The 21,908-nt window shown below is 38.1% G+C and overlaps 1 protein-coding gene across 30 annotated transcripts in view; it reads right to left on the bottom strand.

The window, feature by feature from the left end:
- The window catches only part of HERC1 (HECT and RLD domain containing E3 ubiquitin protein ligase family member 1), a 285,017-nt gene that overhangs the window by 125,137 nt on the left and 137,972 nt on the right, over positions 1–21,908 (bottom strand). For 28 of the 30 annotated variants that reach the window (XR_010151727.1, XM_054667631.2, XM_054667632.1 and 25 more), the window contains exons 6-13: positions 21,737–21,833; positions 21,013–21,156; positions 19,466–19,593; positions 16,159–16,303; positions 15,879–16,050; positions 14,232–14,366; positions 13,425–13,590; positions 1,376–1,501 (exon numbers count right to left, since the gene is read on the bottom strand). Coding sequence is in view for 29 of the 30 variants with exons in the window: in XM_054667631.2 (XP_054523606.1) it covers positions 1,376–1,501; positions 13,425–13,590; positions 14,232–14,366; positions 15,879–16,050; positions 16,159–16,303; positions 19,466–19,593; positions 21,013–21,156; positions 21,737–21,833 (1,113 nt within the window). In the remaining variant the exon portion in view is untranslated. Of the gene's footprint in view, positions 1–1,375; positions 1,502–5,467; positions 5,533–12,234; positions 12,367–13,424; positions 13,591–14,231; positions 14,367–15,878; positions 16,051–16,158; positions 16,304–19,465; positions 19,594–21,012; positions 21,157–21,736; positions 21,834–21,908 lie in introns of those variants that run through there. The other 2 variants (XM_054667650.2, XM_054667651.2) reach the window with 2 other exon arrangements.

The following is a 21,908-nucleotide window of genomic DNA, read 5'->3' on the forward strand; positions in this document are numbered from 1 at the left end:
AATGCCTAAATCTCTAAGCTAACATGGCATACTATGCATAATGATTTTAGTACTGTAAGTAGAGAGGAGTACGAAGTGCCAATAGATAAATAATATGACACATGATTCTACAGTGTGACATTACCAATGACAATTACTTATTCTAATGTTTAAAATAAATCGCTTGAAATCTAAACTAATGCAAAATACTCATTAAAAATCATCTGTAGGCTGGGCGCAGTGGCTCACACCTGTAATCACAGCACTTTGGGAGGCCAAGGCAGGTGGATCCGCTTGAGTCCAGGAATTCAAGACCAGCCTGGGCAACATAGCGAAACCCCCTCTACAAAAAATACAAAAATTAGCTGAGCATGGTGGTGCACGCCTGTAGTTTCAGCTACTCAGAAGGCTGAGGTGGGAGAATCACTTGAGCCCAAGAGGTTGAGGCTACAGAAAGCCATGATCGTGCCACTGCACTCCAGCCTGGATGACAGAGCAAAACCCTGTCTCAAAAAAAAAAAAAAATCACCTATGGACCAGGCACAGTGGTCTCATGCCTATAATCCCAGCACTTTGGGAGGCCAAAGCAGGAGGATCATTTGAGGCCAGGAGTTCAAGAACAGCCTGGGAAATACAGCAAGACCCCACCGCTATAAAAATAAGAAAAAAAAATTAGCCGGGTGTGGTGGCACGTTCCAGCAGTCTTAGCTACTCCAGAGGCCAAGGCAGTAGGATCCCTTGAGCTTAGGAGTTCAAGGTTAGAGTGAGCTATGATTGCACCACCCTACTCCAGCGTGGATGACAGAGCAAGACTCTGTCTCCAAAAAAAGATTTAAAAGAAAGAAAAGTATCAGTAAATATTATACTGCAAATAAGTACCAATTTTTTTTCCTCAAATCTGTATCTCTGAATCTGATAACTTCTACTTGATTGAGCAAAATGTACTATTTTAAGGTATATAAGATAAAAATGGGAAGAAAAGTATACTCATATTATCAAATACTTTTTCCTAATAGTCATCTATACTCTTTATACAAACGATTTCAGACAAAGTTCTCAGCATGGAACCAACAGTAGCACATGCACTTGATTTCAACTCAGCATACTACAAATAAACCACAGAGTGTCTGGCTTAGTACCATAAGAAACACTGGAAAAATTAGTCCTTATTTTAATAATTAGCCCCAAATAACTTAATAAATCATCACTTGCTTCACCTAAGGTTGTTAAGACAACTGGGAATTCTTCCAGCATAAAACATTAAATAACCAGGATTTACTAGACCCATCAAGTACTTATGCTCCAAGAACACATGGCAATTTATTAGTTTTATTTCCTTCTCAGTCCAAATTTTTAGGATACTACTGGTTTACTTACACGGCAAGCAAAGACCTACCTGTCCTTTAGATAAGCTTTCCCATCTATCAGGTCCTTGAGGTAAAAGAGAATGAAGTAATTCCATCCGTTCTCGTAATGGAGGTAACAGCATGGTTGCTCCCACTGATAAAGTTTCAATTACCACCTAATATCAAAAGAGAAAAGTATACTGATTGGCCTGGTTCTTAGTTTTTAATAAAAACACACTTAAAGCGAACTCACTGACTACTAGGATCATGTAAGTCTAAAAAAGATGGCATGATAAAAAAGAAGGCATGCAAGTCCTCCTTCAGATGTCTTTAAGAAGACTATGAATACATATTTTGGATTTGCCACTAAATAGCTAATCATCACCTAACAAATATTTAGTGTTGATTCTATAGCATTCACCCTGGTAAGGCTCTGTGCAAAGTGATTTGGGTGCAGAAATGAATAAGACAGACAAAATCTCTGCTTTCATGAGCCTACAGTCTAATGGGAAAGAAAGACCCTGAGCAAGAAAGTATAAATGTGAAAGGAGTCACATAGGGAAAGTAAAAGGGTGCAGGAACTTGTGTGAGCACACAAACATGGCAATTAACATGGCCTATGGGCTCATGGAAGATCTCCCTGAGGATCGAGCATTTAAGAATTACAGAATTAGAACACATGGACACAGGAAGGTGAACATCACACACCAGGGCCTGTTGTGGGGTGGGGGGAGGGGGGAGGGATAGCATTAGGAGATATACCTAATGTTAAATGACAAGTTGATGGGTGCAGCACACCAACATGGCACATGTATACATATGTAACTAACCCGCACATTGTGCACATGTACCCTAAAATTTAAAGCATAAAAAAAAAAAAAAGAATTACAGAATTAGTAGGACCTGGCTAGACAAAGGTCCAGGTAGTGGGAACAGCATAAGGAATAGGAGCTGCATTATCTTAGGCCTCATAACTTCTCTGGGTCATGGCTTCTTTATCAGTAAAAACAGTGTTGGACTAAGATAAACTCCATAGTGCCTGTCAGTTCTAATACTCAATTTTTCTATAAGTCAATGTTCTATTAATAATTATTTGAATTACTATAATGATTGAAAAATTCAAGTACACAAGAAGAATAACCCTTCCATCCAAAAGCATGTGTCCTCCAACACAGTTAAGAACAGGACAAATCTTTAATGACTTTCTCAGAGTACTCTACTCAAACTAAAATAAAGCTAAAATCAAAGCTAAAATCAAATTATAGCTGTGGAAATTCAACAAAGGTGACTAAGGATTAAGGACTAAATGCACATATTCTGTTTCCAAAAGCCCATCTAAAGCAATGGGCAGGGGTTGGTGGGATAAGTCAAAAAGACTCCCCTCCCCAGAATGGAAAGGAAAAAACAGCATCAAAATTTTGGAAACAGAAAGGAACAGACAAAGGGTAACTGACTTAGAAGACCTGAAATGGCTACACCCTAAGTCAAAAATGAGAAAAACCAAAAAACACTTTGATTTGTACTGTAAAATTCCTAGAGGCTCATATACTTCTGCAAGAGGGCAAAAAGGAAGAGCTCAAAACAGGAAGATTGGTTGAAAACTGGTTAAGATAATAGGCACAGTTGAAGGCAGGAATACCAAACTAAAATTGGGTGATTTTAAGACAAAGTGTTCATTCTGAATACTGAGACTCCTAAACTCCTTTTCCTCACCAGAAGACTGTCACTCAGGTTTATACCTTCTAGCAGTAGTTTAGAAGAGCCTTCCTTTGAAGAATCTCACTAGTCCAGTAGAAAAGACTTTAAGTGACAGACATGAAATGTTACCTTCCCCTAAAATATAGCCCAGTCACATCAATCTACAATAAATTTGATAAACCTCATCTCTCTCTGTGTAGGGAACTTTTAGCATCCATCAGCCTTTTAGCATCACACTCTCTTTTTTTTTTTTTTGAGACGGAGTCTTGCTCTTGTCGCCCAGGCTGGAGCACAGTGGCACAATCTCGGCTCACGGCAACCTCCGCCTCTGGGGTTCAAGCGATTTTCCTGCCTCAGCCTTAAGTAGCTGGGATTACAGGCATGCGCCACCATGCCCAGGTAATTTTTGTATTTTTAGTAGAGATGGGGTTTCACCACGTTGGCCAGGCTGGTCTCGAACTCCTGACCTCAGGTGATCTGCCCACCTCAGCCTCCTAAAGTGCTGGGATTACAGGCGTGAGCCACTACGCCCGGCCATAGCATCACACTCTTACCCATGATTGGCTTCGAAGCCGAAGGTTATTAGAAATTTGAGGAAAGCCTTTATTATGACAGAGACTAAAACTAACAGAAATGGTCTAATTTTTAAAAAAAAGTACATAGAAACAAGAACAAAAATTAGTATCTTCAAAAAGTGTAAGACAGAACGGGAGGCTACTAAAAAAGGAACACTTCCAGAATGAAGAGCTCTTATAAATTAAAAAGATGATAAAAGAAACAGAAAATCTCAATAGAAGGGCTAGAATATAGAATTAAATTTCTTATAAAGCAGAGGGGGGAAAAGATGGAAAACAGGAAGGAAAACACAAGAAAATTAAGAGGACTGGCTCAGGAGGTCAAGTATCCCAATAATAAGGAGTTCCAGAGAGAAAGAAAGAACACAGAAAACAATGAAGAAGAAATCAACAAAACACTTCCAGATATATATATATATCTTTTTTCCAGATATATATATATATCTTTTTTCCAGATATATATATATATATCTTTTTTGCAGATATATATATATATCTTTTTTTTTTTTTTTAGTAGAGAAGGGGTTTTGCATATTGGCCAGCTGGTCTTCAATTCCTGGCCTCAGGTGATCTGCCCGCCTCGGCCTCCAAAAGTGCTGGGATTACAGGCGTGAGCCACTGTGCCTGGCCAAGATAATTTTTTAATATTGAAGGTTATGACTTTCCCCACATCAGTTCATATCATTTTGAAATGTGAGAACACAAAGGACAAGAAGAACTTGCTATATAGCATCTAGAGAGAAAAACAGATTTCCATAAAAAGGATCAAAAATTTGAAGCGCACTGATTTTCTAAGTAACACCACTGAAAACTAGAAGACAATGAAGCAATGACTTCACAAGTCTTACTGAAAAATGATTTCCAATTTAGAATTTTATGCCTAAACCATTCATGAAGATATTCAATTGTCAAACTGTTTAAGTGTGAGCATATTTTCATTTAATGTACTTTCTATCAGTCCTCTCTCAGAAGCTACTGATGGATGAAGAAACCCAGCAGAAACCACCTTAACCATGTGATTGAGGCCAACATTGTCAGTAATAAGATATATGGACATCATTAACCTCATGTAATAACATACCAAGGACACATTATTTCTGTGGTATTCTTGCCCAAAATACATAACTCAATCCCATCCTGAAAAAAATGACAGAGATATTCAATAAAATAATTAAATAATACTCATGAAATGTCAAGCTCGTGAAAGACAAAGAAAGACTAAGGAATTGTTGCAGGACACTAAATTGTTACAGAAGAGAAATAACAATTAAAAGCAATATGGGATCCCAAATAGGATCCTGCAACAAAACAAGGACATCAGTAGAAAACTGACAAAATTTCTAATAAGATGTTTACTTAATAGTATTAAACCAATACTAATTTATTTGTTTTGATAAGTATATAATGGTTATGTAAGACATTAACATAATAGGAAGGTGGGTGAGAGACATATGAAAACTATTATTTATGCAATATTTCCTTAAGTCTACAGGTAGTTCAAATAAAAAAATTTTTAAAAGAAGAAAATTCAGAGAGGGTCAAAGGAAAATGGTGGGAAAGCATACAAGAAACAGCAGCAATGTGGTTACTGCAAATAGATAAATTACTAGAAGTTTCAGAAATAAGAAAAGAGGAACACAAATAGCTGTAAACAGAAACAGCCTGTGTATAACATCCTGGAACAATCTATCTCCAAGTATTCTTCTAAGATGCAATGGCTGTCAAAGAGACCCAAAGAATAAAAAGATAACCCAAAATATAATTTTTTAAGTTTACGTTTCCTTATTTTATTCTAGTACTTTTACCCTTTTCAAAATCTTACACTACCCCGTTTCTGATAAATATTAAATCATCACAGTTCCTACTCACCACCAGGATATTCCTCCAACCCCATTTGAGGGGATATGTCCCTCTACTTGAAAAGTCAGTTTATTTTTTTTTCAAATTGACATATAATCCACATGCCACAGAATTCACCTCTTGAAAGTATAAAATTCAATGGTTTTTAGTCTATTCAGAGTTGTGCAACCATCACCACTATCCAATTTAGAATATCTTCATTACTACCAAAAGAAAAAAAGCCGTGTGCCCATTACCAGTCATTCCCTAACCCTGCTCAAGACCTCCAACAACCACTAATATACCATTTTTTTTTTTTTTAGATGGAGCCTCGTTCTGTTGCCCAGGCTGGAGTGCAGTGGCGTGATCTCGGCTCACTGCAACCTCCATCTCAAAGGTTCAGGCGATTCTCCTGCCTCAGCCTCCCAAGCGGCTAGGACTACAAGCACACGCCACAACGCCAGGCTAATTTTTGTATTTTTAGTAAAAAAGGGTTTTACCATGTTGGCCAGGCTCGTCTCGAACTATTTCTCTCAAGTGATCTACCCTCCTCGGCATCCCAAAGTGCTGGGATTATAGGCGTAAGCCACTGCACCCAGCCCACTAAGGTATTGCTATGGACTTGCTTACTCTGCACATTTCATATAAATGGAGTTATATAGGCCGGGCGCGGTGGCTCATGCCTCTAATCCCAGCACTTTGGGAGGTCGAGGCAGGCAGATCACCTGAGGTAAGGAGTTCAAGACCAGCCTGGCCAACATGGTGAAACCCTGTCTCTACTAAAAATACAAACACTAGCTGGGCACGGTGGTGTGCGCCTGCAGTCCCAGCTACTCGGGAGGCGAGGCAGGATAATCGCTTGAATCCAGGACGTGGAGGTTACAGTGAGCCGAGATCGAGCCATTGCACTCCAGCTTGGGCAAAAGAGCAAGACTCTGTTAAACAAACAAATAAATAAATAAATAAATGGACTTACACAATATACGGCCCTTTGTGTCTGGCTTCTTCACTTAGCATTTTTTTTTTTTTTTTTTTGAGACAGAGTCTCACTCTGTTGCCCAGGCTAGCGTGCAGTGGTATGATGTCAGCTCACCGCAACCTCTGCCTCCCGGTTTCAAGCAATTCTTGTGCCTCAGCCTCCCAAGTATCTGGGACTACAGGCATGCGCCACCAGACTCAACTAATTTTTGTATTTTTAGTAGAGACAGGGTTTCACCATTTGGCCAGGCTGGTCTCAAACTCCTGGACTCAAGTGATGTGCCCACCTTAGCCTCCCAAAGTGTGCAGATTACAGGTGTGGGCCACTGTATCCAGCCACTTAGGATAATATTTAGAAGGTTCGGTTAGGTTGTAGTATGTATCACTACTTCACTCCTTTTTATGGCTAAATAATATTACATTGTATGAATATACCAAATTTTGTTCATTTGTTTATCAGTTGACAGACACATGTTGTTTTCACCTTTTGACTATTATAAATAATGCTGTTATGAACATTCATGTACAAGTTTTTGTGTGGACATATGTTTTCAATGCTCTTGGGTACAGACCTAGTAGTGGAACTGCTGGATCATATAGTAACTCTATGTTTAACTATTTAAGGAACTGCCTGTTTTCCAAAGCACCTGCACCATTTTACATTCTCATGCAATGCATGAAGGTTCTAATTTCTCCACCTCCTCCAATGTTTGCTATTAGTCAGCCTTTTTGATTACTGTCACTTAGTGGGTGTGAAGTGGTATCTCAGTGTGGTTTTGATTTGTATTTCCCTAATAATTAATGATGTTGAACATTTTTTCATGTGTTTACTGGCTATTTGTATCTCTTCTCTAGAGATATGTCTACTCAGATTCTTTGTTCATTTTTAAAACTGGGTTATCTGTCTTTTTTATTGTTGAGCTGTAAGAATTCTTTATATATTCTAGAAACTAGAACCTCATCAGATATATGACTTACAAGTATCTCTCCCGTTCTGTGTGCTGTCTTCATTTTCTTGAAAGTATCCTTTGAAGCACAAATGTTTTTAATTTTGATGATGTCCAATTTATTTTTCCTTTGGTTGTTTGTGCTTTTGATGTCATAGCTAAGAAACCATTGCCTAATCCAAGGTGATCAAGATTTACATCTATGTTGTTTTTTTTTTTTATTTTTTTGTGAGACGGACTCTTGCCCTGTCACCCAGGCTGGAGTGCAACGGTGCGGTCTCCACTCACTGCAACCTCTGCCTCCCAGGTTCAAGCAATTCTCCTGCCCCAGCCTCCCAAGTAGCTGGGATTACAGGCGTGCACCTCCACACCTGGCTAATGTTTGTATTTTTAGTAGAGATGGGGTTTCACCATGTTGGTCAGGCTGGTCTCGAACTCCTGACCTCGTGATCCGCCCGCCTCAGCCTGCCAAAGTGCTGGGATTACAGGCGTGAGCCACCGCGCCGGGCCCATCTTTTTTTTTTGAGACAGAGTTTCATTCTTGTCTCCCAGGCTGGAGTGCAATGGTGTGATCTCAGCTCACTGCAACCTCCGCTTCCTGGGTTCAAGCAATTCTCCTGCCTCAGCTGGGATTACAGGCACACGCCACTACACCTGGCTAATTTTTTGTATTTAGTAGATACGGGGTTTCACCATGTTAGGCTGGTCTTGAACTCGACTTCAGGTGATCCACCTGCCTCGGCATTCCAAAGTGCTGGGATTACAGGCGTGCGCCTGGCCCTATGTTTTCTTTTATGAGTTTTACAGTTGTAGCTCTTACATTTAGGTCTTTAATCCACTTTAATTTTTTTTTATATGATGTAACAGGCCAACTTCATTCTTTTGCATGTGGGTATACAGTTGTCCAAGTACCATGAGACACTATTCTCTCATGAAATAGTTTTGGCACTCTTGTAGAAAATCAGTAAGCCACAGATGTATGAGTTTACTTCTAGACTCTTAATTCTATTCCATTGATCTATATATTTATCCTTGACACAGCCACTCTATTTTTATTACTGTAACTCTAAAGTAGTATGTTTTGAAGTTGGAAAGTGTGAGCCTTCTAACTTTCCTCTTCTTTTTCAAGATAGTTTTGGCTACTCTGGATCCTTGAATTTCCATATGATTTTAGGATCAGCTTATAAATTTCTGCCAAACAAAGCCAGCAAGAATTTTGATAGTGATTGCGCTCAATCTGTGAACCAATTTGCAAAGTATTGATATCTTCACAATATTAAGTCTTGCAATCCATAAACATGAGGTGTGTTTCCATTTATTTCAGTCTTCTTTAATTTCTTTCAATAATGTTTTGTTCTTTCAGTGTACAAGTCTTACACTTCTTTTGTTAAATGTATTCCTAAGTATCCTATTCTTTTTGATGCTTTTGTACATAAACTTGTTTCCTTAATTTCATTTTTTGATTGTACATTGTTGGTGTATAGAAACAATTTTTGCACATTTATCTTTTACCCTGAAGCTCTGCTGAACTCGTTTATTAGCCCTAATAGTTGTGTATGAGTGTGTGTGTGTTCCTTAGGATTTTCTACACACAAAATCATGTCATCTGCAAACAGAAATCGTTTTACAACTTCCTTTTCAATCTACATGAGTTTTGTTTCATTATCTTATATAATTGCCCCAGCTAGAATAGAAATGGCAGGAGTGGAAGTCTTTATTTTATTCCTGATCTTAGGGGGAAGGTTTTCAGTCTTTCTCCATTGAATATGATATTAACTATAACTTTTTCATAGATGCCCTTTATCAGGTTAAGAAAGTTCCCTTCTATTCCTAATTTGTTGAATATTTCTATCATGAAAGAATGTTGAATTTTGTCAGATGCTTTTTCAGCATCCAGATAATCACATTGTTTTTGTTCATTTTTTCTATTAATATGGTGTATTATATTGATTGATTTTCATACTTTGAAAATGGGATACATCCCATTTGGTCATGGGGTACAATCTTTTAGGTAAGTTGCTGGATTTGGTTTGTTAGTAGTTTGTTGAGAATTTTTACATCTATCTTCATAATGGATACTGAAGAATGCATCAGAGTACTTTAATAGCAGGTCTATAGTTTTTCTTTTCTTGCAATGTTTTGGTCCACAATTAGGGTAATACTGGCCTCACAAAATATAGTTGGGAAGTATTAGCTTCTCTTCTACATTCTGGAAGAGTTTGTGAAGAACTAGTCTTAATCCTTCTTCAAATATTTTGTGGAATTCACAAGTGAAGCCATTTGGTCCTGGGCTTTCCTTCATGAGATTTTTCTTTAAGGCCAACAACTCTTTGACTTGCCCTTTGAGACTATTTTCTAGATCCTGTAGGTGTGCTTCAACCTTTTTTATTCTTTTTCTTTTGTCTCCTCTGTGTATTTTCTTTTTTTTTTCTTTTTTTCTTTTTCTTTTTTTTTTTTTTTTTTGAGATGGAGTCTCACTCTGTCACCAGGCTGGAGTGCAGTGGCGCAATCTGGGCTCACTGAAACCTCCACCTCCCAGGTTCAAGCGATTCTCCTGCCTTAGCCTCCCGAGTAGCTGGGACTACAGGCATGTGCCCCCACATCCAGCTAATTTTTTTTGTATTTTTAGTAGAGAAGGGGTTTCACCATGTTGGCTAGGAATGTCTCTATCTCTTGACCTTGTGATCCACCTACCTTGGCCTCCAAAAGTGCTGGGATTACAGGCATGAGCCACCATGCCCAGCTCACTAATTCTTTCTTCTGCCATCAATTCTGGTATTAAAGGATTCTGAGGCATTCTTCAAAATGTCAACTGCATTTATCAGCTCCAGAATTTCTACTTGATTCTTTCAAATTATTTTAATCTCTGTTAAATTTATGTGATAGGATTCTGAATTCCTTCTCTGTGCTATCTTGAATTTCTTTGACTTTCCTCAACAAAGCTATTTTGAATTCTCTGTGTGAAAGGTCACAAATCTGTTTCTCCAGGATTGGTCCTTGGTGCCTTCTTTGGTTCATTTGGTTAGGTCATGGATGGTGTGGATGCCAGTAGATATTGAAGAGTTAGGTATTTATTGTAGTCTTCACTGTCTGGGCTTATCTGTACCCATCCTTCTTGGGCTTTCCAGATATTTTAAAGGACTTGGGTATTGTGATCTAAACTGTATCTGCTTTAGTAACGTTGTGGTTCTTGCAGCCTCATAGAGGTACCACCTTGATGGTCTTGGACAAGATCTGGGAGAATTCTCTGGATTATCAGGCAGAGACTCTTGTTCTCTTCCCTTACTTTCTCCCAAACAGAGTGTGTGTGTGTGTGTGTGTCTCTCTCTCTCTCTCTCTCTCTCTCTCTCTCTCCTCAGCCACCTATGGGGGTGGAGTGACACAAGCACCCCTGTGGCCAACACCACTATGACTGCACTGGGTCAGACCTAAAGCTAGCACAGCACCAGCACAGCACTGGGTCTCACCCAAGCTTGCCGTAACCACTCCCTGGCTATTGCCTATGTTTGCTCAAGACTCTGTGGTTCCACAATCAGCCAGTGGCAAAGCCAGCCAGGCTGTGTCCTTCCCTTCAGGGGGAGTGAGGTCCCCCAAGCCTCAGGTGGGTCTAGAGGTGCCATTTGGGAGTCAGGGACTAGAGTCAAAAACCTTAGAGGTCTACCCAATGTTCTATTGTACTATGGCTGAGCTGGCACTGAAACCACAAGACACAGTCTTTTTCACTTGTGCCTCCCCTTTCCAAAGCTAGAGGAGCCTCGCCCCATAGCTACCACCACCCCAGGCCACAAGGAATATTGCCAGACAAGCACCAATGTTCCCTTAAGCTTAAGGCCCAGGGATTCTTAAGTTAGCTTATGGTGAATACTGCCTGGCCTAGGTCTCACCCTTCAGGGCAGTGGGTTCTCCTGTAGCCCAGGACAGGTCTAGAAATGCCATCCAAGAATCAAGTCCTGGAATCAGGGATCCCAAGAGTGTATTTGGTACTCTGTCCCTCCATGGCTGTGCTGGTACCTGAAGCCAGAAAGTCTCAGAGGCTCACCCAAAGCCCTTGACACAGCAGCTGGGTATCAATGCTGGTTATTCACAGCCCATGGGCTCTTCGGTTAGCAGGTGATGAATGCTGCCAGTACTGAGTCTTTTTCTTCAAGGCAGTGGGTTCCCTTCTGGCCCGGGACATGTCTAGAAATGTCATCTGAGAGCTGGCATCTGGAACAGGGAGACTTGCGACTCTGACTGGTCCCCTATCCTGCTGTGACCAAGATGTTATCTAAGACACAAGACAAAGTCCTGCCCACTCTTTCCTCTCAAGTGGAAGAAACGGGTCTCTCTTGGAGCCACGAGCTGTGCAGCCTGGCATTGGGGTCGGGGCAGCAGGGGGTGAGCCAGCACTCCCTTGGTTACCCCAGCTGGTGTCTCAGTATGTCACCTGCCCCTCTGTCCACTGTCTCTGGGACCAGTTCAGCACTAGGACTCGCCTAAGAGTTGCAGTCCTTTTGGCCTAGACTGCCTTTCAAGTTTACTTGGAGACACAGAGCACTATAGCCCTCAGTGGCAAGCCTTGCAGGAATTCAAATTTGGATCACTGGGATCAGCAGTTCCCCTCTGGCTAGGGTTGGTTTAAATGCTCCCTCTGTGCACAGGTGTCAGCTGAGTTTGGTCCAGTTCTCCTTTCTGCTCTAACAGGATAGCATTGAGTTCAATGCCTCACAATTGTTGTGTTCTCCCTCCCCAAGCACCCAGAGACACTCTCTGCACCATACTGCCACTGCTGCAGGGGGAGGAGTGGCACTGCCTATTCAGGACTGTTTTTTCTATCTCTTCAGTGCCTCTTTCAGTCATATGAAGTTAAAACTAGGTACTGTAAGTGCTCACCTGATTTTTGGTTCTTATGAAGGTGGTTTTTTCTGTGTAGAGTTGTTAAAGTGGTGTCCTTGGCAGGGGGAATGATCAATGGAGCCTTCTATTCCACCATCTTGCTCTGCCTCTCAATTTCCCTTTTGATTTCTGTAGGGTCAGTAGTAATATCTTGTCTTTCATTCCTGATTTGAGTAATTTAAGTCCTCTCTCATTTTTCTTGGTCAGTCCAGCCAGAGGTTTGTTGATTTTGTCTTTTCAAAGAACAAACATTTAGTTTCCTGGATCTCCTCAATTGTTTTTCTGTTCTTTATCTTTTTAATTTCACTCTAACCTACATTAGTTCCTTTTTTCTACTTGCTTTGGGTTGAGTTGACTCTTCTTTTTCTAATTTCTTAAGGTAGAAGGTTAAATTACTGATTCGATATATATTTTTTTAATATAGATGTTTATAAGCTATAAATTTTCCTCCAAGCACAGCTTTAGCTGCATTTCATGAGTTTTGGTATGTTAAGTTTTTGTTTTCATTAATCTTAAGTATTAAATTTATCTTGTAATTTCTTTCTTTGATCCACTGATAATTTAGGAGTGCACTGGTTTAAAAATTACTGTACTTTCTATTATTACCTGCCAAAAGAGTTTATTTTCTGTATTTTGTATTACAAATATATAGATATTTTTAAGTTTCCCCCAAATTAAATTTGGTATTATAATACTAAATATGTTTTTTTAAACTATACTCTCCTTATTTATAACCAGTATTCTATTCTAGGCCACTTCTTCCTCCTTAAGCTGACCTTTCTCTCCTTAGCTCTGGTTACAGTTCTAGTAGATGATCCAGTCCACTTATTCAGTTACTACTACTGACCAAGCCATGCCCTAGGTCCTTGCCCTCAGGAACTCATCTTCTGGTGAAAAAAGAGTGACATGTTTGTAAATAAGCAACTAGAATACAATGTGATGTAATGAGAACACATACAAGAAAAACCAAATCTGGTGGGAGAGCAGGAATAAAAAGTTTCTCAGAGATGGCATCTGACCTTTGTCTCAAGGATGAGTTAACCAAAAATACTCTCACCAAGAAAATAGGAGTAAGGGAAACAACATCCAATTGAAATTGTCCAATGTACAGTTGAATATATTGTATAGCTAAAATCTCAGAGAAAGACGTGGTTTGAGATACAGATTCACAAGTCCTATTCTCTTACCTCTTGGATTTCATCTGGGACAGTTGAGTCCATCAGTCTGAAGAGCAAATTTCGAAGTGGACCTGCCTGCCTCCCGAGAATGCTGGTAGCTACCCCTCCCGCAAGTGCAAGAGCAAGGTGATTTGAAAGTAGCTTCAGGCACAGCTTGAGAAAACTGTGGTGTTCTCTGAAACCAAATAAACGTCTATGAATTCTCGGAACATAAAAGTGCCTGTGCTATCCAGTTTGGGTAACATTTTTATATCTTTAAAAATTTTTTTGGCCAGGTGCGGTGGCTCATGCCTGTAATCCCAGCACTTTGGGAGGCCGAGGTGGGCGGATCACCTGAAGTCAGGAGTTAGAGACTAGCCTGGCCAACATGGCAAAACCCCGCCTCTACTAAAAATACAAAAATTAGCTGGGCATGATGGCGGGTGCCTGTAATCCCAGCTACTCAGAAGGCTGAGGCAAGAGAATCGCTTGAACCCGGGAGGCAGAGGCTGCAGTGAACTGAGATCATGCCACTGCACTCTAGCCTGGGCGACAGAGCAAGACACTATCTTTAAAAAAAAAAAATGTTGTCAAGTCATGAACAACAGTAATTTTTAAAACATGATTTGTGAAATTACAAGTAACTTTTTCCCTAGAAGTTATTATCAATAAGTATCTAAGTTTAGCTCTTTTCTAGATTATAAAAAAGTTTCATATAATTTGGGAAGCCAAACAAGAAAGAACAGTAAGTCAAAACTCAAAAGGAATAATTTATACACACGCACACATGCGCACACACGCACACACACACAGATACAAAACATACATATAACATACCTTGATGAAGGGAAAGGAAGTGGGGGAATCTCACTGTTTATTTTATCACAGTATCTCTCAAGAAAAGAACGCAGGTGTGAGAAGGTACTCTCTTCAAGATCTACACAATAAGGTCGGTGCCATGCAACAACTTGTCTAGAAGGACACATAAGAAAATAATAAAACAGTCTTAAAATGAAATTTTTATGCACGATCAAAAACGAAAATTAAAACATATATTGGCCGGGCACAGTGGCTCATGCCTGTAATCCTAGCACTTTGGGAGGCCAAGGAATGCAGATCACCTGAGGTGAGGAGTTCAGGACCAGCCTGGCCAACATGGTGAAAACCCATCTCTACTAAAAATATAAAAATTAGTCGGGCATGGTGGTATATGCCTGTAGTCCCAGCTACCCGGGAGGCTAAGGCAGGGGAATCGCTTGAACCTGGGAAGCAGACACTGCAGTGAGCAGAGACTGTATCACTGCACTCCAGCCTGGGCAACAGAGTGAGACTCCATCTCAAAAAATATATATATATACATATATACATTAAAGCTGAATGATTTCAACAAGATACAAAGAAGACATTATTGATTATGAAAGTGATAAAACCTTTCATTTTAGCAACTAAGGAAAACCAAGAATTTGCCATCTTTGAGAAGAAAACATACAACCACCACCTGTTTTGGAAGGTTTGGATGTCCACTCACCTGAAAGCAGAGGGCTGAGTCACATGATCTACTAAAGCCCCTCTGGTTCTAAGAGTCCAGAAAATATATATTTCATATTAAGAAAAATATCCTGACTCTATAGAGTGATATACTGAAATCTATTAAAAGACAAAATCCTGAAATTTCTTGTTAATACTTTTCAGTTCTTGGGACCCAACTATCTACATATGAAGTGGGAAGTTGGAGATTTAATGCCAATAGCAAATTATTTATATTCAACTTATTTATTTTGGCTTTTGTGTTAGAGGAATAACTATCGATAAATATTTTTAATTGGTTAGAGTATCATTTTAAAACCCTGAGTCAAAGGCATAGAATGCAAATAAAATACATTCTAAGCTATAAATTAGCCCATGTGTATCTGAAAATATCTGAAATAACCCAAACATTCTTTAAAATTCAATCTCCTAATAGTGACTGAAACTCACCTACCTGATGGACTAAACACATACAGTTAGCACTTTAGGAAAAAGCTAAGTTTCTGCAAAAATTAACCTCCTTGATTTAAAGTATGACAATTTTTTTCCAAAAAAAAAAAAAAATTCAAAAACCAACCAGATTGAGAGCACTGAGGTTAAACATTAAATCAATAAAGCCTAGTTCTGATTTTAATTATTTTAATTTCCTCTTGATATGCAGATATTTAATTTTTTTAAATCAGCATGTAGAGATGAGAGAGAACTCAAAATGTTTAAAAGACAATGTCTTAAATACTGGGTATGACTTCTTGCTTCGGAAACATGTCTAACCTCAACATTCAAATAAAAAGAAATCTAATGTCATTTCTATGATAGAGAAAAAGCAATACTATATATGTTCAGAAGAGTATTTTATGAACAAAGCACAATTATTTCTGTTTTTATTAGTGTTTCTACTTTTTATTGGTGTTTCTTATGTTAAAACACACAAGAATTTTTAAACACAGGCACTCTTACCTGTCCCTAGGAAGAGCAGTCCATGCCAGACTATGTGATGTTCCAGCCGAAATCTGCTGAATAGCTATGCCATCTAAGCCACTCACTTTCTTTGGTTTAGTAATAGGACCTGTGGAATTTCCCTGACCACATTGCCCCATTGAGTTATTGCCCCAGGCATAAACTTCATTATCTAAAAACAAAATATAAAGTATTATATAAAAGAAAAGCCAAATTCAAATGTAATATATTTACACAAGACAACAGTTGACACTATTTCCTTAAAAACAAATGACTTTACCATGAGAAAGAGCCAAACAATGACTGTCTCCAATAGAAACATCAACTATTCTTGTGGCAGCCAGTTCTTCAATAAGCTTGGGTCTCAAAGCAGTAGCTTCTGAAGAACCACAACCTAGACAAGCTCCACAGCCCCAAGCATAGACCTGAAAAAAACAGAAATACGTTACACATAACTTCTGAGATGATTAGATTGTTGGCTTTAGGGATAAATGAAATCTATGAAACTAAAGTGTGGTTTGATAGTAAATAACTTTCTGATGTTAAAATCATTTTGATCATTTTAAAGATTGTTACAGCGATTTATCATGCTGCCTTTAGGCATTCACTGTATAGGCAGAAAAACAGCTGATCTGAAAATAAAAATAACTGGTCATAGAAAAAAACAGAAAGGTCTTCTGAGAGGGTCTGCTAAACCACTAATTGGCTTGCAATTTGTTATATTTGCCCCATCTTACCAGCTTTGAAAATACTGTCTTAAAACTTCTCCTTTATGTGTTTCTCACTATTCCGGTGAGATTTAAGATTAGAACAAGGTATTATCATATAAAATGGATTATATAAATCACAAAACTGATGTTTATTATTTAGTTTTAGAAATACCTCACCTCATTATTGCAATAATTATCACTTACAAAGAGGGCCATGTGAAGCAGTAACAAGGTAGTTCCCCTTAAACATCTTCATTTTTGACTAATGAATACCAAAAGAATCACTAACTGATTTAAGATGCTTGGGGAAAGGGTTAGGTGGGAAAAAAAAATTTTGTCTTTGGCAAGACAAATAGGTGACTGACTGACAATTTGGCAACCCAAAATCAACAAAATCAAAACAATCAGCAATCTGAATGATTTTTTTTCTTTATCTTCAATAGATTTTGGTAAGATTATATAGATTCTTATCTTCGTGCCATCAAATTTGAGAATTTGTTTTTGTCTTGCAATTATTTTAGGAAAGACTGCTGCTGAGAGATTAAACCACTTCAATTAAAAATAAAGAGCACTGTCCGGGTGTAGTGGCTTAAGCCTGTAATCCCAGCACGTTGGGAGGCTATGGCAGGAGGATCACCCAAGCTCAGGAGTTCAATACCAGCCTGGACAATGTGGCAAGACCCGATCTCCACAAAAACTTAAAAAAATTGGTCAAGCATTGTGGCACAGGCCTGTGGTCCCAGCTACTCGGGAGCTGGGATGGGGAAGATCTCTTGAGCCCAGGAGGTAGGTCAAGGCTGCAGTGAGCCATGTTTGTGCCACTGTACTCCAGCCTGAGCAAAAGAGTGAGACCCTGAGTTCAAAATAAAATAAAATGAGAACATATATTTGTACTTGTTTCCAGATAACTTAAGTATAGAATGCAACAAAATTCCAGTACATAAGGCATATTTTAGGAGCTGTTAGGAACTAAAGATAACGACAGTGAAATAATGTATACTCAAAATCATCACAGAAGATTTCCTAAATCACTCATAAAGTATCATATACACTCATGCACCATTCGGTCAATAACAGACCACATTATACAACAGTGGTCCCTTAAGATCTAACGGAGCTTTGATGCCAGTATTTTTACTGTACCTTTTCTATGTTTAGATATGTTTAGATACATACTTACCATTATATTACAATTTCTGAAGGTATTCAGTACAGTAATATGCAGTACAGGTTTGTAACCTAGGAGCAATAGGCTATACCATATAGTCTAGGAGCGTAGTAGGCTACACCATCTAGGTTTGTGTGGTACTCTCTACAATGTTCTCACAATAACAAAATGGCCTAATAACACATTTCTCAGAACATATCCCATTAAGTGACACATCACTGTAACACTGTCACTCAGTAAGGCCTACATAGAGTTTTCTCTTGCAGCGTTCCTTCGGTTGAGCACCAGATGAGAAATACTTGGCTTGCCTTTAGAGACTGGACCATACTGTATAGTATGGTGGGAAGTCAGTACAGAAGAGGCCTGAAAGTGCTGAGACAGACTGAGGGAAAAGCAAATGTTGATCATGATTTCATGCTCAAGTTTAATGGTAAAGAAAACTATTCTTACCCATTAAAAGTATTTCTGACTTTATTTTTTTCACGCATATATATTTGATTTCATATAACTTAAGGTACTCATAATACAACTATTCTATACAGCAAACAGTTTACAAGTTCTCTTGGAATTCAATGTAATGGATTTATTATTATTATTACTATTATTACTACCACTACCAACTAATAGTTGAATAGTATTGGATAATCTATAGAAACTCTCAATTCTAATGATTATCTTATGTGATCACTTGTATGCAAAGCAGAAATTATTACTCCTTCATAAAAAAAGAAGCACATGATGCTCAAGGGTTGTCTGTTATTTGCCTGTGTGTATACATCAAATACATAAGCATCTTCTAACTTCAATTCATGGATTCTTACTACAAAAACCATAGTGAGAAACACGTAGAAGAGATATTCTTAAGGCAGCAACTATCTAATGTAATGATGAATAGCTTGAAGATTTTTAGAACACAAGGCATTCCAGTTTCTCAGTGAATAATCAAATTATATGCTGATTTCAGCTTTTCTGCTCCTCTGCCTTGTGAATTAGTCATAAAACACTTTTATACCACTGCCTGACACAAGGTGGCCTCCTATACATGACAGAGTAAGTGGCCAGCTCACTTTTTTACTGCCATCACTGATGGATACACAGGGACAAATATTGTCAGTCTATAATTATACCTGGCTCCTCCCTATCCTCAACAAACAAATAGGGTAAGAGTGAAAATACGCATGTAAAAGTTCGAAGCTTATAAGCTATAAAAGTACAAAGCTTATGAGCCTTTATAAAGGCTCATAAAATTCCGACTATCCTAAGCTTGACTTCACACTGTTTCTCAGAAACACCTAACTCTCTCAGAATATTTTCCATACCTAAGTGTTCTCTTTACCCTCCTTTTTGATCACCCTCTTGCCTTCTTAGTTCATATCACTGGCTCCATCAAGATCTAGTTCAGCTTTCCCCGACTATCCATGATGTTTTAGAAAAGGTTTAAGGGACGCTAAATGCTAAAACATTTTAGAAAGTCAGTTTAATACAAAGAACAGAGGCTCCACTAAGGTTTATCTGGGTCACATATGCCAGGTTAGAAAACCTGGTTCCTTCTCAGATACTCTACTTCAAACAGAAGAAGATATTTCATTTTAGCATGTTGCCTAAAAATGTATTTATTTGAACTTTAAAATTTAAATACAATTATTACTTTTTAGTCACCTAATCCTCTGAAATACTCTAAGTCTTTTATACTCATCCCTTAGTCCTACCTGCCCTGTTGATGTCAAAGCAAGTGAAGACTGGCTCCCAGCACAAACTTTGCGAATGAACATTCCTTGTAAAGCTTCAATAACTTTAGGTTTATACACTCTGTTGGTATCACCATGACCAAGTTTACCTATAAAAACAAACACATTAAACAATTTACTTGTTTTAAAGAACCTCTACTCTTTTTAACACTACTGAAGTTGATAAAGAGCTCTAATGTTTCCATCACCAACCTGGCAGATATGAAAAGCTATGTTTCTGATAGCTGAGGATGTTAACAAACGAGCATTTTTATTACAAGAAAGTTAACAACCACTGATAGCCTTTTACATCTTATTTCAAGCAATTAAAATCAAGCAATTTAAAATCACTTTAAAAGAAACATAGAAAATTATTTTTCTGTCTTTCTCCTCCTTTAATGGCTATATTTCTAACTTCAAATTTGCTGACAAAATATACAGGTACTATATGTGTATAATTTTTCATAAACTTTAAAAAAGAATGTATATGCATATAATTTTTCATAAACTTTTAAAAAAATCAATAGCTCATGAAATTGAAAACTTGACAAATCATTAAAGAAGAAAAACAAATGGCCAACCATCTACAAATCCAACCACACCAGGAATAAAAAAAAGTATAAATTAAATGATATCATTTTCACTATTGAAATTATTTAATTAAATTTAATACATGCTGTTGTTGAAGACTATGGGGAAGTAAGCATTCACACTGCTAGTAGGAGTGACTAATTAAAGTAGACAAAGATTTAGTCATTCATTGTGTTGTTAATACTGAAAAAAATTGAAACCATCTAGATACTCAATAATAAGAAACTGGTTTTATAAATTCCACCATCAAATAAAAGAACACTTCAAGCCATTTAAAAGAATGATGTAGAGTCATGTTTGTTGATATAAAAAAGATACTCATGCCGGGCACGGAGGTTCATGCCTGTAATACAAGCACTTTGGGAGACTAAATCTGGCAGATCACTTGAGCCCAGAAGTTCGAGGCCAGCCTGGGCAATAAAGCAAAATCCTGTCTCTAAAAAAAATACAAAACTTAGTCAGGCATGGTGGTGCATGCCTGTAGTCCCAGCTACTTGGGGGGCTGAGGCAGGAGGATCGCTTGAGCCCAGGAGGTTGAGGCTGCAGTGAGCCAGGTTTGCATCACTGCACTCTAGCCTGGGTAACAAAGCAAGACCCTGTCTCAAAAAAAAAAAAAAAAGCTATTAGAGTAAAACATATATATGTCAAAACATATATAAACTTATATAAAACATACACATGTAGGTATACTTTGGTTTTTAAAAACACATCTAAGTAGAAATATATGTAAATATTTGTATAAATGTGTATTTATTTAGAAGTCTATTTCCAAAATGTTAACAATGGTTAAAGTAACATTTGTAAAAGCTCAGTTCATTTTTTAATTTCTGCTCATCTGTATTTGAGTCATTCTACACTAGGCATATATAACTGAAAAATAAATTTTTAAAAAACTCAAGAAAAAAGCCAAAGCTACTGATAAATAATTTTTTACATACCATTGTCTCCTCCTCCAAAAGACCATACAGTTCTCCCATCTTTAGACAGAGCAATAGTATGTGAACTGCCACAAGAAACCTCTCCTACATTGCTAATGTCTTTTACTAATGTTGGAATGTTACGACTATTGCTGTCACCATGACCTTGGATAAAACACACACAACAACAAAGAAACAACGTTAACTCTTTTTCTCTAGGCCTTGACTTCACAAGTATAATAAATGTTACAACTTTAAAACAGAATTGAGATTTTTTTAATGCAATGCAATATGAAAAACACAATCATTTCTAACATCTTCTCAATCTTCCAAGGTGCTCCTAAACTGGGTCATAGAGTCACTTCAGTGAACCATTAGAATATTCTTTTCATGCTCCCCTCACAGCACTTACCTTGTGTTGTCCTGTTTCATGCTCATGTTGACTTGTTTTCATTACCCACTAGATTATAAACTTCAGGATCATGATGGTATTGCTTTTATCCCAGAAACCCTACAATGCCTGGTCATAATAGGGCACACTCAGTAAATGCTTGCTAGATTTAATTACATTTAAATATCAGCACTAAAATCTGGGTCTTATCTATATAAAATTATCTTCCTCTGAGCTTAAACTAACAAAATAAATGACAGTCTTTGGCCTAGTAAATCTACTCTCACGGCTTCTCAGTAACTTAATCATTTCTAATTTTCTAGAAGAATAACTTACATTTTTAAAAAATCTTACCTAATCTTCCAAAGTCTCCTTCACCCCATGTGTATAATTCCCCATCCTCTGTGACAGCAGCACTATGTCTGTATCCAGCTGACACACAAACAACTACCTGCATTGCACACAAGTAAATACGATGAGTATGCACGTGTTAAAACATATAGTCCGTATTTGATCCTATACACAG

This window comes from Pan troglodytes, chromosome 16, assembly GCF_028858775.2.
Source record: "Pan troglodytes isolate AG18354 chromosome 16, NHGRI_mPanTro3-v2.0_pri, whole genome shotgun sequence".
In the NCBI taxonomy this organism is placed as follows: Eukaryota; Metazoa; Chordata; class Mammalia; order Primates; family Hominidae; genus Pan; species Pan troglodytes.